At 43.3% G+C, this 18,130-nt stretch overlaps 1 protein-coding gene across 2 annotated transcripts; it reads right to left on the reverse strand.

The window, feature by feature from the left end:
* Window positions 1-809: 809 nt before the first annotated feature.
* URB2 (URB2 ribosome biogenesis homolog) lies at window positions 810-17,862 on the reverse strand. 2 transcript variants are annotated; one of them, XM_033056333.1, is made up of 10 exons: window positions 17,795-17,862; window positions 17,450-17,615; window positions 16,076-16,252; window positions 11,455-14,824; window positions 9,888-10,048; window positions 8,607-8,717; window positions 7,503-7,745; window positions 7,033-7,123; window positions 5,319-5,458; window positions 810-1,565 (listed from the first exon to the last, which is right to left on the reverse strand). In XM_033056333.1, the coding sequence occupies exons 2-10, from the start codon at window positions 17,573-17,575 to the stop codon at window positions 1,368-1,370; spliced, it is 4,617 nt and encodes a 1,538-aa protein (XP_032912224.1). In that variant the 5' UTR covers window positions 17,576-17,615; window positions 17,795-17,862; the 3' UTR covers window positions 810-1,367. The 2 variants fall into 2 exon arrangements, with proteins under 2 accessions (XP_032912224.1, XP_032912225.1); XM_033056334.1 differs by having other exon boundaries at window positions 17,765-17,843.
* Between the last annotated feature and the right edge of the window lie 268 nt (window positions 17,863-18,130).

Consider the following 18,130-nt stretch of genomic DNA (forward strand, 5'->3'; position numbering starts at 1 on the left):
TATGCCACTGTGGTTATGTGTTTGTGACTAGAACAGTGTTAAAAACATAGCACTGCTACTTCTGAACAGTGCTTGCACAGTATCAAAGCCCTCCAAGATGCTTTTTCAGGATGAGAGGAAGGTCATCTGCAGTCCAAAGGATGAAGTTTAGCAAGCCCTGGTCACCTCCCTCATCTGAGCCACATGGAGTCTTTTGCTCCAGACAAACTTCATCCTTTGGACCTTGCTATGAGGCAGATGGTCCCAGAAAAGTGGTAAGCCACATTTCAGTCGCCCTCTGCCCACCCCCTATCTATAGATTAAAGCAGATAATCATATGAGAGTATTGAGTTCTTTCTACTACCTACCTGTACGTGTGAAGACTCTTTTACCACTTACATAAAAATTTAGATCTTTAGCACACATCATTTACAAAAAATAAACTTGTCATTTAGCTAATGAAAGGGAGCTATTTGATAAAACTTGATAAAGCTTCCTGTCAGAAGCTGAGCTGAGCTGCAAGAAGCCGAAGTTACTCTTAACCTAGAATGAATGCAAAGCAACAAGGCTCAGCTTAGACCAAGAAGGGTCTCAGACAGTAACTGTGGTAATTAACATTTGTCACAAGTTAAAACTGTACACTGAGAGTGACGACAGCTCAGATGACTAAGTGTAATTGCTTAATGACAGTAAATCGACCAGAGCTCCAGGTAGTCAGTCTTTTTGATTATCATGAGATCAGAGGGTAATATAGTTGGGAAGGAAATTCAATAGGTCAGACCAGGTTGCCCAGAGCCGGACTGGCCAGCAAAACCAATCAAGCAAAGAGATAAAATTTTTCAAATTTTTTACTGTTACTTCTGCAGGTTTGCACAGTAACCAACTGTACAGCTGTTTAATATTGACAAATTTCTTCAGTTACAAAATGTAAAATAACAGGGTACCAGAAAAAGCCCTTTAACTGCTTTAATTCTGCTTACCATGTAAGCAAAAGCAGGGGTTATATCTCTCACTGGCTTTTAGACCAGACTATTGCTTCCACAGGAAAGCACCATGATGTGCCAAAGCCTGAAGCCTGACATCTGCTGTCAAATTGCAGTGAGCGACCCAAGGCTCCCAGAGAGTTCACCAGGGGCCATGAGAAGCACAGCAGTTCTGCCATTCGTGGCACAATGCAGGACCAGAAACAACAGCATAGCACATCCTCCCTCCCCAGTTCCCTTTTTCCCCATTATGAAGGCTGGCTGTACAGGGATAAACACAATCCATGTTTAGGATCTTCCTCAGGTTCAATCTTACTCGTCATCCCAAACCAAACAGCCACTGAGCATCATCTGAGTGCTGCAAGATCAATTCATAACTGATCACACAGCGCCAGGCAGGATTCATCATGCAGTGTACTTTTCCTCCCCCTGTTTCTTTGCTTTGTGGTAGTGGTTGTAATCATTATACAGATCCTTAAAGACCTCCCTCACACCTGCTGGGAGCGATGCATTTAAGAACTTGATGTCCCGTTCAATGCAAAGGTCAAGGATGTGATATATTCCTTCTGTGAGATGTGCCTTCACAGCTGGGTGCAGAGTCACCTACAAGAAGAACAAAATTGCCTTAAACTTGAAGACAGAAAGGGAAGAAAACACTGTTTCCACAGTCAGTGTACATTAAATGCTGACAACTTTATCCTTTGCATCAGACCATCTGGAACTAGCCATTAGATAAAATCCAAGATTTTTACTTGTGCAGTATTTTCCTGAATTTTGCAAACATGTTTTGCAAAACAAGCACAGCCTCAGCAGTAAAATCCACAGGAGTACTATACACATTGCTGCAATGGCAAAGACACTAATCATCCTGGAATCACATGGACGCTCCTCAGCACAGTAACTCTAATTTAAAAAACCCTAAAATACTTGCTTTGGATTATACATTTCAGTAGACACTGTATGTCTCCTATAGTCTGTATGCTGTTAAGTCAGTTTCAAATGAGCTCTTCCTTTAGGCTACTCTCTCATTTACATTGGGTAGTCAAACAATTTTAACTTACCACTTAACAATTTCATATTTATCTAACAATTTCTTTTCTGAGTACTTCAATGTGCATGCCTTAATAAAAGAAGCCTTCAAAAATCTCAGGAGATGTATATTTCCTTAATCTGTTTTAACACCAGGAATCAGGTACCTTGCCAGAAGTCATGCAGAAAGCTGGATGAATACAAGAAATTACTCAGGACTCGGCACCCTGCTCCCAACATTACCTCTGCTCAACCCCACAATCAGCAGGACCGCCACTAACAACAAGGAACATTAGTGCTGACTCTGGAGTCTTCTTCTGCTCTAGGCTAATTGAAATTTGTCCTGTGCTCACAAATCACTTGCTAAATACTTCACTGTTCAAGACAGTGCTGGCCTCTGGCACCATCACATTATTTTTGCTGCAGAACCATGTCTTATCTTTGCTGAATCCCAAAATTAGCTTTATGCCTCCAGATGTGAGCCTCTGCACTCCAGGCCTAATGAAAATTACATAAAAAGCTGTCATTAAAATTCAGGCTTCTTTCTTCCTTAGGCAACTAATAAACTTTCTACTAATGAAGTGCACTCCTCATCAGTGTGACAGGCTCCCACTCTCTTTCTGCCCTAAAAGTGGAACAGCTTCTACATTTTGTTGGATCCACTAACATAGCAGGGAAAAACATATAGCAGGCATTAAGGCACATAAGACTTCCTTTAGATCTGTGACTCTGAAGTTTGCATGTCCAAGAGATAGTAAATTTTTCCCTTCTCTGTCAGTTGATCAATTGGTTTGTTTACAACAGATGTTATTTCTCCCTACACTGTGCAATACAGTTGGAGAACAGCTGAGCATCACAGCTCCCAGTGAATGCACTGGGCTGGGCTCTCCCTTCCTAGGGCAGAGAAATGACTGCAGAGAATAAGGACAGGAAAACCCACAGCTACTGACAATATGGACCAGATGGCCCACTTGGGATAAGCAGCTCAGAGCTGCAGTTAATGGAACTGCATCCCTCACATCACAAATTCATTTGGACCCATGCCTTATTTGAGCCATTCTTGCTTTGCAGTTTCCTATAAACACCAATAACACCATGGAAAGCAGAACCAAAGATTTAAACAGCTGCCACTACTGGCTGGCAGTTAATTATACTTGTAAGTGGTTTATGGTCTATACAGTTAGCACAACCAATTTGTCAAGCATTATAGAGCTCTTGATGTGAGACATTAAATGTGTGAAGAGGTATTTCACTATTGCTGAATTAAGCAACAGCTCACAGGCAACAACCAGAAAGCACTGTCAACAGTATGAAAGAGATGCCACCCACTCCAGTAAGGAATCTTTCTAGATTAATACAAAATAATTTGTGGTATAAAGAGGAAGCACTGAGGGAGTTGTTACACAACCACTCTAGGGTAAGTGACTGCTTAGGTCAATAGTTTTCATCAGTTCTGGTTTGCAGACCCTTAAAAGGGTTCCAGTAAGTGTGCAGATGCCTATATAAAGACTTAAATCTAAATGTTTTTCTCAGTTATCTTTGATGGACCCTCGGGGTCTTCATATCACAGAAAGAAAGACACTTGGATTGATCCTGACTTGGAAGAGAGGAATGGTTAAAAGAGTTTTTCTCTCCCTCTGCAGAGCAACATGAAAGATGTATACATGCCCCATTTAAGACAGGCATCTGAGGCCCCCCTTTCCTCTGATATCCATCAATTCTCAACAGCCTAATGAGCAAATAAATCATCACCTACTTGTGATCTATCTATTCTGTCAGACAGAAAACACTCCTTTGCCACAGTGCCTGGTGGCTCACTACACCAATTCCCCCTTCCATACCCAAAGGTTCCATGCATACATTACTGATCCGTGGTTTCAGCTATCATCCATCACTTCCCATTTCCCAGTGAACATCTTACACAAAATTTTCCTAGAAGTCTCCTGAGACTGTGTATTCCTGCTAACACTGAGACAAGTGTCCTTTAAACTCAAAAAGGTCGTTTGACAATTCAAGTCAGGCTTTCAGACTTACATTCAGTGATGACCAGATTACAAAATTCACAGACGGTTAAAGGGAACAGAAGTCATCTTAACAGCAATGATCCCTTTGCTGAACTACTATGTTCACTATGTAAACAATAGCCAACTAACCAGGAACACTAAATAATACGGCTAAAATCTGACATCTCCCATTGTTTTGCTCCCCCATCCCTCCCTTCCCCCAAAAAAAGAAAAAAGGAAAAAGAGGGGCAACAGAGAAGGCAGCAAAGTTTAACCTCTGTAATAACCTTCATGTTTAGTTATATTGGTTATAACACAATCCTTCAGAAACATAGCACCAGTTAGGATTTTTTTTTGTAAGAGGGCCTAACAACAAAAAATTTCTTTTCTGTATTTCAGCCCATGCCCAGGCCAGAATTACAAATAATCAGTTCGCAGGTACTTGCACCACAAATAGCATTTAAACCCTGGTGACATCTAAATCTATTGGGCTGAAGAAAATGACAAGCTGAAGTTACTTTTGGATGAGAGAAAACACTCATCTGGCTCTGGCATCCATAAGAGCAGAAGTAGTTGCTTTCAGTAAGGATCAGAATTATATCTTTGGTACAGAAGGAGAATTACTAAAAAGCTAGTATTTCTTGCCTTGGTAACATTTTTTCCATTCACTTAATCACTTAGACCACATTAAAAGATGTTTTCCAGGAGAATCATCCACCATTACTTTGCCAGACGGGGCCTTAACTGTTATCAATCCTGGACAACTGAGAGTATTTGGGAGACTAAGCTTAACTACCATAACTATAAAGAAGATATTTTTAATAATGGTGGTGGCAATATTGTGGAACAGGCTGTCCAGAGAAGTGGTAGATACCTCATTCCTGGAAACATCCAAGGTTGGATGTGGCTGTGAGCAGCCTGATCTATTTCAAGATGTCCCTGCTCATTGTAGAGGACTTGGACTAGATGACCTTTAAAGGTTATCTTTCAACCTTTTAACCCAAACCATCCTATGATTCTATGAAGAAAAGCAACACCCAACATGGAACTAAAGCAAAGCAGCTTTGTACCTGGGCACTACACTGTTTTACCTTAAAAGAAAAAACCCACAGCCCACACCTTTAGAAAATTTTCCAGATGTTTGGTAAGAAAGATTCTCAGGAACTCTTGCATAATGTAACAACCTGGATCAAACCTGCATCTCCATGAGGCGTAACAACTTCTGTAACTTCACAAATTTTACAAAATTTAAGAGTTGCCTTTGGAACAGAAACACCAAAGCTAGCACAATACTATGGCACTTTCAAGATGAATGAGAACATACCTTCTGCAATTCAGTCACATACTGAGCCACCATGAAAGCAGAAAACACAGTGAAGTTCTCCATTTCTGCAGCAATATGAGTATACATCCGTTCCACCAAGTGTGCACATTTCAGTATCATTTCAAACTCATCCATGTTGCCTAAAACACAAAATGAGATGAAGTCTGGCATTTGAGACTTAAAAACATGATGGAAAAAAGCCCAAAGAATCAGTCTTCCATGATTCCTGAACTACATGTGGCCAAGGACAGCTTGCCTATTTTATCATCTTTTCATATCAATCCACAGCTAGAGGCCCCCCAAAACACACAAAATACATCTCTTAGAATGGCTATTTTGTAAGAGCACACTGATTCCAATTAATGTGCACTGCAAGACAAAAATTACTTGTTATAAATGTTGAAGTGCTCAAAACAGTAGTTCTGGTCCCTTTCACAATTCAGTCCCAACTAGCAATGTGGAGGAGAGAACAAGGAGACAAGAAAATTGTATTCCCTACCTAGAGAAAATCAGAAGACATTTCTTAGAAACAGCATAGTAAGAAAGCTTTCTGACGAGATCTATTATTATAAAACTACATCACTGGAAATATCTAAAGTGAGGCTACTGAGATCAGCTGAGAATTAACTCAGTAGGCAGAGAATGAAGAGAGCTAGTACAAACAAGGGAGAAGGGAAATCCAGAAATTACTTTCATGTTACCTGTTACAAAACCAGAACAATCCTGCAAAGATAAACAGCATCATTTTCAGCTTGAGGATGCCATGTACCTGTAAGCTTCCTGTGATGATTTCCTTACGTAAATATAGTGCAGAAGCAAGAAAATTCTCCAAATCTGGCACCAGTTTAACATACCTTTTCCTCTATCACTGAGCCTCAGCTAATATATTCCTCTACAATGAATACACACACTTATATTTGCCCACAGCTGGGGCAACATATCAGCTGAGATAAATCTGAACATGGCACAGACTGTAGGACATCAGCAGAAAGCTGGGATACAATCAGTTTCAGGCAGTGAGGTCAACTTGTCTCAAAACTCTCCACCATTAATGACAGGGTATTTGTGTCCTGACCATCTTAATCATTGTGGACATCTCTGACTTATCTACTTTGACTATGTAAATTATTTAATATCTTCCAGTAAGAAGACTGCTTTTTCCTCTTCCTCTTAGGATATTTAATTACACTTAATCCAAATCCATGACCACACAGATTTATCATCTAATCCCAACTGATGTTGCAGATACATACAGAGTTCTTATACTTCGCATAGAATGGTGACAACTCAGCTCAGTAGTAAACATAGTTCCAATCTCAAAAAATTCCATTTAGCAGCATCCATTTGGGATTACAAATCACACATATTAGCATGAATCACTGGAGCTCACAGCCACCACGCTTGCAGACACAGGGGTTGATAGGCAGAGCAGACACAGGGCACAGCAACCCTTACTGCTTCCTGTCTACTTTCCAGCCAGGCAGTGAATAATAACTTACTCACCAGAAGCAATGCTGTCTGCATGCAGCTCCCCAGGAGCCCCAGTTATCTTCCCCAGCCCACAATACCACAAAGCTCATGCCTAATTTTTCATAAAGGACAGATAGAGCTGATAGTTTCAATGCCACAGCAAGGTTTTGAGAACTTTGTCCTGTTCAGCATCTCCTCTTCCAGAGTATATATACATAATGCAAAGATGGAAAAGACATGGTACCTTTGTCTCCTTTCTGACGTCCTTCATGCATGACAGAAACAACCAGACGATGGAAACTGCACAGAAAAGACGGTGTTGCTTTCAACAGCACCTGAAAAAGACACGAAATAAAAACATCTGAGATTACATAGTAGAGGGAGTGGAGAGGGAAGAAACTATCTTTTCATTCTGCATCCTGAGCCATTTGTGCTTCTAGAATCAACCACAGAGAAAGGAAACATTTTTCCTAACCTAGTATCAGATGTTCATAAGGAATCCCCTGCCAAAGAACAACAATGCAAAAACAAGCAAAGCAGAACAACTGAAATTATGTGATTTTGAGATTCCCAGCCTTTCCAATGACAAACAGTACAATGCACTTTCATACTACCAAGACAAAACATTTCAAAACCATATTTTAAAAATTTCTATCACTAATACGTTTGCTCTTTTAAACTTTTTCCCCTTCTCCCAGTCCCTCACAGATATACCTTTGGATGACACTGTACAACAGAGAAGAGCACTTCATGGACCCCCAGGAAGACACCACGATACTCTTCTGTCTTCAGATGATCCAGAGGGACTGCCAGAAGAATGCTGAATGCCAACGAAACGTGATGTGGATTCACAAGAATCCCTTCTCCCTGCCTTAGCAGAGCTGCTACAGTCTCTAGAATAGGTATAACTATGATGGAAATCAGTGACTGGTCCTGACAGGCCTCTTTGGTTTGCAGCTACAATACAGGAAACAATGAGAAATGGATTAGCCGCTTATCACTGGTGTTGGAACACCAGAGAACCCTAAAGCTCTGACTGGAGTCAATGGAACTAGACCTGTGCTAGCTGAACTGGCAGGGAGACTCCTGCACCTGAGCCACTTTCATGCAATTGTGCCCTGTGTGAGGATGCATACGATGCATTTCAAAATAACACTGCTGTGAGCATAACTGGAACAGCAACTATTCCCCAGCCCCCCACCAGAGCCCAGCACCTCTTTGTACCTCTTCACATGAATCCAATGATGCAGTTCATTTTTTTACATGCATGCAGACACATCAAAAAGGGCAAAAACTGCAAGCTTATGATTTCCAGGCACTGTAGAACCAACCTCTGATAAATTCTTGCCTAGATATATCATCCCAAGAGAAGAAAAACCTACATCACTAGGTTTATATGCTGTACGAATGAAGGGCAGGAAACTTGGGTTTGATTAGTCTCCCTTTCGTAATTCTGTGAATTTATATAATTAGAATTTTCTATAAGCACTTTTAAAATTTTGGTTTGCTGCTGTTGGCTTCTGCTGCAACACAGGAGTCAGACTCTCTACCCTGCAGTCTAACAAGTTTCTCCCAAGCTCCATATTACATGGTGTAGTTCCATAAAATTACTGTGTATAAGAAATGGATGATCTGCACACTGCACTCACAGGTGGAGATTTACTTGAGAAAGGAGGAGAAAAAAGGTCTAGACAAAAACGTTCAGATGAATCTGGCATGGATTTGTTTAGTTTTTGTTCCTATGTGCCTCTGTGTATCGCTAGAGACCCTAACAGACAGGAGGGATAGGTAATGAAGTTACAGTGAAGAGATACTTACAGCTAAAGCTGTGATTATCTGCGGGCTGGCAAACCAGAAAGCTTTCTCTTTGTCTCCACTTAATGGGCAGCTGAGCAACAATTTGGTTAGCGTAACAGCTGACAATACCTCCTGCAGAAAGCAGAGGGATCATCAGTCAGGGGTACAAGGCACACTGGCTCCTTTCAAGTACAGAACAGCTCTTTCAAGGTCAGTGCCACTTTTGAGCATTACCAGAGCCTTGACACATGAAAGGCCACCCACCAATACCTCTCTTGAGCCACAGCTCAAGAGAATTCAATGCACTGAGCAGCACTGACCCAAATGCTCCACAATCAACTTACTGTACAAAAAGGCTTACATGACCTTTAAGAAAGGAAAGCCTTCTCATACAACTACCACTAGACAACAGAGGGAAGCACAGGCAATACAAGGATACCAGTACACCATAAATTAAGAATACTGCTTTTGGCAGCAGGGTTTTTTTTACTTGCTAGCTGTTTATGCAGACTGATAAAAGAAGCATATTGCAAGCTACATTCAGCGGCAGGAATTATCTGCACAGTTCAAGAATTTCAGATACACCTTCAGAAAGATGCATTAAGTATTGATGCAGCACATCCATGTCTCCTTCTGACAAAAAAGACAGGGCCAGACAACCCCACAAGTTTAATCCAAGTGTCATTTTCAAGCCACTGGGCTCTCCATGGAGCATACAGCTGACTTTCTTGCCAAAAGTGTTCCATACATTACCACTGGTGCTTAAGCTGCTCTGAAGAAGGGAACAGAACTTAAAAAGATACTGAGTGCTATCTGGTTATTGCTGAATAGTCTTTAGAGCAACAAGTACTAAAATGACAGGTGCAGTTTTGGTTTTACTTAAAAATGCCAGCACTTCTAAAAGTGCCTTTAACTTTGTAAAAAAGAGCCACAGACAAACGCTGACCGCTGGTATCTGTTGTGCAAGAGGTCTGAGCAGCAAGCAGGAAAAAGCATTCAGCACAGCCTGTAACATCACAGCTGTGTGATTTCTGTTGTCAATACATGGACTCAAGACTGCTGAGCCCTTAAGCTGGACAGAAAGTTTTTTTTAACAGGTTTGCATGATCTTTCCACCTCTCAATTTATATACAGAACATAGAACAGTCACCAAGCTCTTATCCATGTAAATTAATTTGACCTGACCAATGAACATAAAGCAGGAAGGAGAAAAAAATATTTAACAAATGTAATTCAGTCAATAACCTTTTTTTCGAGATACAGCAGACCACAAAAGGAAGTTGACAATATATTAAGCCTTACTTTAGCCTTCTGCTGCCAAACATTCTTCACTTCCAGTCCCTGCAGCACCAGTCTCATTATGGCATAAAACTCCTCAGCAGAGCAGTTTCCCAGCACCTTGGCAAGCACCTCTGTAAGCTCCATCTCCACACTTCGGATCACCTGGGTTGTAATTGCAGGACCTGCATATTGAAGAGACCAAAGCAATCAATTCCCAAGACAAGGACTTCCACAGTTAAGAAGAGGGTAAACTGAAAATGAAACAGCTCTGGGGATACTTTTCTAACACTCAAATACACAGAGGGCTTGGTACTTTAGCCTTCCTCACTAGTGAAATGACTTGATGATGTCAAGTATATCCTACCCTCAGGCTCACAGAGCAGTCATCATAGCAATAAAAACTCTTCAATATTACAGAAAGACTACACCAAAGCAACTGCACAAGTCAAAGGAGCAGGCTAAACAAGCCACAGGTCTTTTCTACAAATGGTGGCCAGAGACACATCAAAAATCACAAAAGCATAAAGCTTTTTTTAAGACTACTTAATGGCAATACAAACACTGAGATCACGATAGTTCACTTGAACAGTAGTCTCCAAAGCAGGGTGTGCATACCCCAGGATGTGCACAAGACCATTCACTGGGGTGTGGGAATTATGAAAAAAAATCTTTAATAAATATAAAAAGATATTTAAAATAGTGTTTATTTCATCTTTCTCTCATGCTTCTTAAACATTTTCTGTATGTGTGTTTTGTAATGTACGTAATGGAGTAGCACATGTATAATTCATAAGTACATCATATTCAGGCTGTGTGTTCAATTTCTTAGCTTTTTCTATGATAGGTGTGTGCAATCAAAAATGTTTGGAGACCACTGCACCAGACCATGCCAGTAATAAGTTTGACAAATTCCAACTGTTTGAAGAAGTCAAAGAGAACAGTTATACCTGCTCTGTGTTCATCTCTCTTTCTGATGAGACAATATAAAGGAGCCATTAGGTCCTACAGCTGGCAGCAGAGGTTTTTCATGTGTAATCTCCAGCCCTGGCTCTTTATTTGATGAGGATAAAGGAACCAAGCTGCCAACATCCCACTGAATTTATCAGAATTACCACATGGTGTTCAGCATCCTTAACAGTTAGGTAACTTCCACTGTTCTATAAACTCACCTACCAGATACCAAAGCAGATGAGTATTTTACTCTTAAGATCTGACCTGGTGCAAATCAGCTGCTTCAGTGGTGCCTACTATACAAATTACACGAGTAGGACACTGCACTTCAGCCCTATCTCTGGAAGTATTACCATGTTCCAGTTACTTGCAAAATGTTCTACCATGGATGAGTAATTCAACTTTATTAAGATGTTAACATCCATCAGAAGATGATTACCAAACTAGATGGTGACTGTGGTCCAGGTACCACACCATAGCGTCCTTGAAAGTTCTCCTGTTATGCATCTAAAAAAGGATAGCCTACTGTTTCAACACAAGTCAATAAATACAGACTTTTAAAGAAGCTGTATGCTTTGGTAAATGGCTTCTAACTCACAAAATTAGCAAAGGAGGTGGAGAAACAGAGTTTTCATACCAGACAGAAGCTTTTTTATAGCAAAAACAACCATGACTGCAGTTTCTTGTCCAGGATACAGCTCTGGTATGGAGCAGAAGACCGTCAGGAACTGCAAAGCAAACTGAAGGAACTGCAGATTATTCCCTGCACAGGGCAGCTCTTTCAATATCTGAGAGTAAAACTCTTGGTACAGTTTAAAACGGGGCTGCTCCAAAAACCCACTGGGCTCCTTCTGCCAGTCCTTGACAGGATGGCTCAGATCTGCTTTGAGGAGAGTAGTGACAGATGGTATGAATGCTAAAGGCAAAAGCTGGTTTGGGGTGTTACTCTGAAGACCATGTTCAACAGTTCTGACCATCTGCAGAACTACTGGTTCCAACAGAGCAGAGAACACATCCGCAGAATGCAGCCTCTTTTCTGGCAGCTGCTGGAGGTGCAGTGTGATGACATGACAGAGTGTGGTGAATGCTGCAAGCAGTAAGTGCTCAGCTGCAGGATTCCAGTTTTTCCAGTCTTTGCTTTTCACTGCACCTGTGTCTGGCCTGCTGCTCACCAGGAAAGACATGAACTTTTCCAAGTTGAGCTTCACACTTTGTCTTCTCTCAATAATCATCTGAAGAAAGTTTTCCAAAAACTCTTGGACTTCCTGGACATATTGTGCCCAAACAGGAACAGTAAAGACATCAGTGAAGAATTTGCAAGTTGTAAGTTGGGAAGTCATGACAGCCTCAAGAACATCACTGGCACGTAACACCTTAAAAACAGAGCTGACATTCCTGCCAGCTTGCAGGCATCTCAGGAGGTGGAGGCAAGTCCTTAAAACCTCCAGCAACAACAACTTGCTGCAAGAGACACTAGCCCTGGTATTAACTAGCAGGGACAGCAGCACCAGAAAACACCGAGTACAGTCAGAGGGAAGAAAACTGTCTAATTTCAGAAGAGAAACAATTTTTAGCAAACTCAGGCATCTTTGTAGCTGATGTTCTTTCACGATGACAGGACAGTCATTTTTTGCTAACAATACTATACATTGGGCAACTTTCTCCAGTGTTTTCCAAGACAAGCTCAGCTCATCCTTCAGCAGTTTGTTTTCTGATGGTACTTCCAAAGGGTCAACAGTTTTGCAAGGAGCCAGAATTTCTTCATGCCAAGGAACATTAATCACAGACAGCTGCTGAAGTGGCAGATCTACTGAATCCCTGGTAGCAGTGGGCAACACCATAGCAAACTGATGAATGAGATGGGTCAGAAAAGCACAGTGCAGGACCTTCATTTCTGGTAGAAGAGAGCTGTGCATAAAACCAACAGATATCTTTCCAATGCTGATGGAAGGCTCCTGGTCCATGGCAGCTTCCTGAGCTTCAGCCAACATCAACGTCTCTAGAAGCACTTTTGCAAGGTACTCTACATCTTTTAAGGAAGTATAGGGTAACAGGATGGTCAGGTTGGACATGACAAGATGCCAGTGTGCTGTGGGGTAGCTAAGTTCAGTTATCGCGCTGATATCTCCATCCCAAAGTTCAGATTCTCCTCTGCTCATGGCGGATCTTCCAGACTCCAGGATGAAAGCTGCAGCATGCTGCAAGGCCTGTAGGTCAGCTTCAGCCTGCAGTAACATCATCTTCATTTTCTGAAGTGTGAGCAGTTCTAAGCAGTATTTACTAGTGGAGGCAAAACCACTTGCAAGTTCTGTAACTCTCCTCCAGCACTGCTCCTTCACACCAGGAAGAAGAGCTGAAATGTCCCAGTGCCTTGCAGCAGGTTCAGTAACAGCAATTTCAGCTGTTGGAGAGACATACTTACTGCAGCTAACACCAAACAGAGTGTCTACCTCAACCCAAGTGTAAATGAGGAGGAGAGCAGCATCACTGGCCTTTCTTAGCCAAAGCTCTGACTTTTCTTCCTTTCTCCTACGAGCCTGCAGCAGCTCCATCAGTGGCTGAGTTATTCCCTTCTGTATGCTTGCCATCAAACGCTGAGTGCGAAGCACCACAGGGGAAGGAGTGACATCATCTAGGCTCCTCATGTTGAACAGAAAAGCATGCAGCACGGAGCACACTGACATCAGCTTCAAGGCCATGTCAATTGACCCTTCAACAGCTGGAATGATAAGGGTCTGGCATTTCTCCACAAACAGACAGAGAATGTCCAGAATCTGGTTGGGTGGCAGTTCAAGAAGGCACTCATGAAGCTTTACTGTCAGGCCAGCAGAGAAGACAGGCGGCCTCAGTTCATCAACAGCTGGCCGGCAAATGACTGTCAGCACTTCTTCAAAGAGCCGTGGGAACTGCCTCAGCTTGGAGTAGGTCTGGAATATGGTGTTGATGAGAGCCTCCTGCGGCTTCTTTGTATGTGGTTCAGAGGCCTCAGCATCAATCCAAGCTGATGACACCAAGTCATCCAGGTCTGGCTCTACAATAAGGTGATTTAATGACATCAAGAGTTTGAGACACCTGAACCAAGCAGGGATGGAAGCTTGGGAGTGTGTCAGCAGCATCTGTGCCAGCTTCCGGTAAAACTGAAACTGCACCTCTTTGTGCCGGATACGGTCACTGGCGACATTATAGATATCATTGCTGAGCACCAAGCTCAGAAGCTGCTCCAGAGCAAGCAGCTCTGTGTTCCAATCCACAGGGGAAAGCATATCGCTCCTCCCTGCCTCTTGCAGGTCAGAGAGCCTGAGACAGCCAAAAAGCCTGCTGAGCATGTGGAAACACACAAGGTAGTTTTCTGCCTTACAGTATGAGTCCAGAAAGAGCTTATATAGCAGGGACACTGAACTAGCCACAACCACTCCATGAAGGGCAGGCTCACACAAGTCACTGCCCAGCTTGGTCTGCATTGTGTTGGCTGGCAGCAAAAGAGTTTTCAATCCTCCTTTCTTCTTCTCCTGGGGATCCTGTTCTGGTAGCAGCTCTTCTTTGTAGGATGAAAAAAGCTCAGGCTGAAATAACCCAACCTGCAGCAAAGTTTCTATTTGGCTTTGTATTTCTCTGCTCAGATGCTGGCGCACGTGGCTGTCATCTGCTTGTGTCCAGCTCCTCACAGTCAGCAAGTGCCTCAGGAGCAAACATGGCTGGAGCAACTGACTTGTTACTTGCCCAAACACAAGTCTTGGGTTGGGTTGCTGCCTCTGGATCAGTAAGTACTGAGCAAAGGTAAGCTGGAGGACGCTGAACAACTGGGAGCTGACAGCATCGTCAGAAGCCAGCTGCTGACATGCCAGCTTGGACAGCTTGCTGAGGAGATCAACCAAAAGCTCACACTTTGCTGTGTATATGATGGACAGTGAAGGAGTAGAAAGGATGCCACTGGAGCAGCTCAGCAATGTGCTAATGTTCCGCTTGGTTTTGTCAGAACAGGCCTCTGATAACCTTTTGTTTATGACCTGAAAAAAGAAACAAAAACAAACCCAAAAACTGGTCAATTTAACATAGAAAGACAAAGCCCATCATAATGAACCAACAACACCTTCTGGGAGCTATGGCTGCAAGCAAGGGGGACGTGCCAACAGCTGCTGCTTGGACTCTCACATCATAGGTTTCAAACTAGAAGCTCCACTGTCCTTGCATTTGTTTGCACCACCAGAGGAGTAAGGAAGCCCTCATGAATGCTTCTGGCAACAGCATAAGACTATCCCTACTTGATATTAATAGTTCATCCTGCAGAAATGGACTAGGGATAAATTTCTTCCCTTCTTGAATGGTCCCCAAAGTTATGCTCCCAACAACAAAAAACCCACACACAATACACATCTCTGCTCTGATACAGCGAGCTTATTTAGTAAGAATGTCCATGACTAAATATCATCTTTATACTTGAAAATGAGACAGTTTCTGGTCCTGATATCTGGAATATTAAGGACTATTCTCTTTTCTCTTTGAGGGATACACATTTCTAGAGAAATAATATTGCATTTCTCTTCCTTTTCTCAAACTTTATGTGTATTTCTCTGCTATTCTCTCCTTCAATCCACTTTTCACTCGTTCCCTTTTCTCACCTTCAGATAATATCTGCAAACAAATTCAGTAACAATTTACAAATTTGCCTCCATTTTGTTAAAAACCTCACCTGTCTTCTTACACCTTATTGTGGATGGCTCATCTCCTCACCTGGAACACTGCTAGACTAAAACAGACCCTTAAATTCTTCCCACTGGACCCTCTACCACCTCTGTCCTTGGTGTTCAGGGTACCCTGTCCCATGCCTCTGACCTAATGTTCATCCAGACCTATTTTCATACATAGACCACGTTTAAAATTGGCACACTTTCTGTGTAACATCTCTGAAGTGTAGATTTCATTCAAGCAATTCTTCATACTCTACGGTTTGATTTCTACACGTAAAGACAATCTTTTCTTGCTTCCCTTCAATCTGATCAAAACTAGAAGGGTCATTTTTCCAGTCATTTTCACTGCCTTTGCAGCCACTCACTAATTCTGCCATTTTTAACCTTAGTGCTGCACAAATACAAACTGTACTGCAGGACAGAAATAGAGAAACTTTCAGTATAGGTCCTGCAAACTATCAGATTAATACATACCTCATGCAACATCTGTCACTGTGAGAAAGAGTGAAGTACTGTAAGAGACACATATTGCTATCCAGAATTTTATCAGATATCCACAGTTATAGTTACCTGTGCAATTGGAAAACTCAGACCAACTGTCTTCCCACTCTTTAAGAGATCCTGTAGTCTTTTACTATGAATAACATTGTCAAGATATGCCCAGAGTTTTTCAACAACTTCATCCTCCAGTTCAAGTTTCTTGTTGTAGTTGGAAACCAATGCACGGCTTACCCAATCAAGTAAAACCTGTTTACAGAAGGGAAAACAAGAAATCTTTAACAACCCAAAACAGGACAAAAGCAGTACCTCTTCACAGCATTTGCGCCTTAAGAACTGTGCTACATCCAAGCAGAATAGCCTCTGAGTGAGCAGAGAAGCCTGGCTAAAGGCTCCAGTTCCTAAGAGCCTACACTCATTACCTAATGTTGTATCTGTGCTAGCATGTACTATTCCAAAATAGCTTTCAGGAGCGAACATCTTTAATCTGACAACATTCTAATTCTAATAGTTGATAGTGGTTAGCAAATTCAGTCTTTTAATTCAGTGATCAGAGAATCAGCTGGTTTTCACTTTCTGCCAGTTGCTATTCCATGCACCTCCTCCTTTTCATATGTTTAAATTCAGTATCTAGAAATTCAGGCCTAGGAATTTAGATGGGTGCAAACTGGAAAAGGTTGAAATCTACTAATTACTGTTTTAAAACTGAAGTTGTGGTGTATGGCTAAGTTTAATACTCTAAGTAACTGAAATAACAAGTACCCGAAACAGAGATCTCAGATGTGCAAACCCTAGACCCCAAAGTACTACCAGGGTTGGAGGAATAGGACAAGAAACCCCTAACCCAGAGAAACACTGCACAGACCTTCAGGAAACAGGGTCAAAACAAAAGACTTAGGAGACAGGGTGGGTTCCAACAAGAGAAAACCAGATCACGTTCCAAGCAGCAGTCCATGAATCCACTGGGTGCTCTTTGCTCATGCACAACAAGTTCTGAGCACCAGAGAACAAGCACATAGTTCACAGTTAGTCTTTTATCACATTCCCATACCGAAATTCTTGTTTTTAACTATGGCCAAAAGCATCCGACTTCAGAGCATCCTGTACTGGGCATAATACCAATGGCAATGACAGCTCTGAAGCCAATGATTTCTTGTGTCTCTGCGATTCAGAGCACAGGGACCACCCTCTCTACAAGAAAGTTTCTTTCATCCTGCACGAATGCAGGTCTTCGTGCTAAAGCTATCTGCAAAACGTTATTAAAAAACCATTTCATGTAACGACAAAAATCAAGAACTGATCACAATCCTACATGAGCGCTATATTTACAGTCCTATCAGCTAGCTAGACGCTAGATCTGGATTTTAAGAACTGATTCAACCACAGCAGCAATCCGCCACGGGTATTTTCTTCTTTCGTCACCGTCCACCACTAAAAAGTACTCACTTGCTCCTTATTAGGCAGGACGCACTGGTGAGAAACCCACGCGAACCGGGCTAGTTTGAGTTTGTCCTCCCAAGAAGTCTTGGAGCTTTTCAGCTTCAGGTAAATGCCGGAGTAGATCGTTGCCATGGGGGCGGCACGTGGGAGCAGCGAAGAGGCAGACACGGGTCTGGAAGACACGCCAAGCAAGGAGAAGACGGTCGGACGTGCAGCGGCCCCGCACCCGGCACTGCCCCACGTGGCGCCGCTCGGGGCTCGGGGCCCAGCGCCCCTCCGCCCGCCAGCCGCCCGCCCACGGCGCCGCTCCCCAGCGCCCACCTCTCCCCACCGGGCCCCGCTCCCACTCGCCTTCCCCTCCGCTCGCAGGGCCGTCGCTGCCCGCTTCCCGCACCCGGCACGGCCGGGCCCTCCCCGCCGGCCCCTGTCTCCGCCAAGCCGCGCCAGCCGAGCACCGAGCGCGGGAGGCGGCGCGCTGGGGAGAACCCGCGCCCATTGGCGGCCAGAGGGCGCTTGCGCGGCCCCGGCCCCGCTCCCGCCCGCCCCGGCGTGTGTCAGCCGGGCCATGGAGCGGCCGCCGCCGCCCGCCGGGCCCCGGGCAGCACCGGCCGCGCCACCGGCACCGGTCCCGGCCCGCAGGGGAGGCGGCAGCGGCGGCGCGCCCGCCGGCAGCGCCCGGCCCCGCTG

This window comes from Catharus ustulatus, chromosome 3 (assembly GCF_009819885.2).
Source record: "Catharus ustulatus isolate bCatUst1 chromosome 3, bCatUst1.pri.v2, whole genome shotgun sequence".
NCBI lineage: Eukaryota > Metazoa > Chordata > Aves > Passeriformes > Turdidae > Catharus > Catharus ustulatus.

What these genes read in the sequence shown, in the direction of transcription:
- URB2 (XM_033056333.1), bottom strand. Translation starts at nt 17,575, where the DNA reads ATGGCAACGATCTACTCCGGCATTTACCTGAAGCTGAAAAGCTCCAAG. An exon ending in TATAAAAAAGCTTCTGTCTG is followed by an intron (nt 10,049 to 11,454) that starts GTATGAAAACTC and finishes TTCAATATGCAG; the next exon opens with GTCCTGCAATTACAACCCAG. An exon ending in ACGTCAGAAAGGAGACAAAG is followed by an intron (nt 5,459 to 7,032) that starts GTACCATGTCTT and finishes TTTGTGTTTTAG; the next exon opens with GCAACATGGATGAGTTTGAA.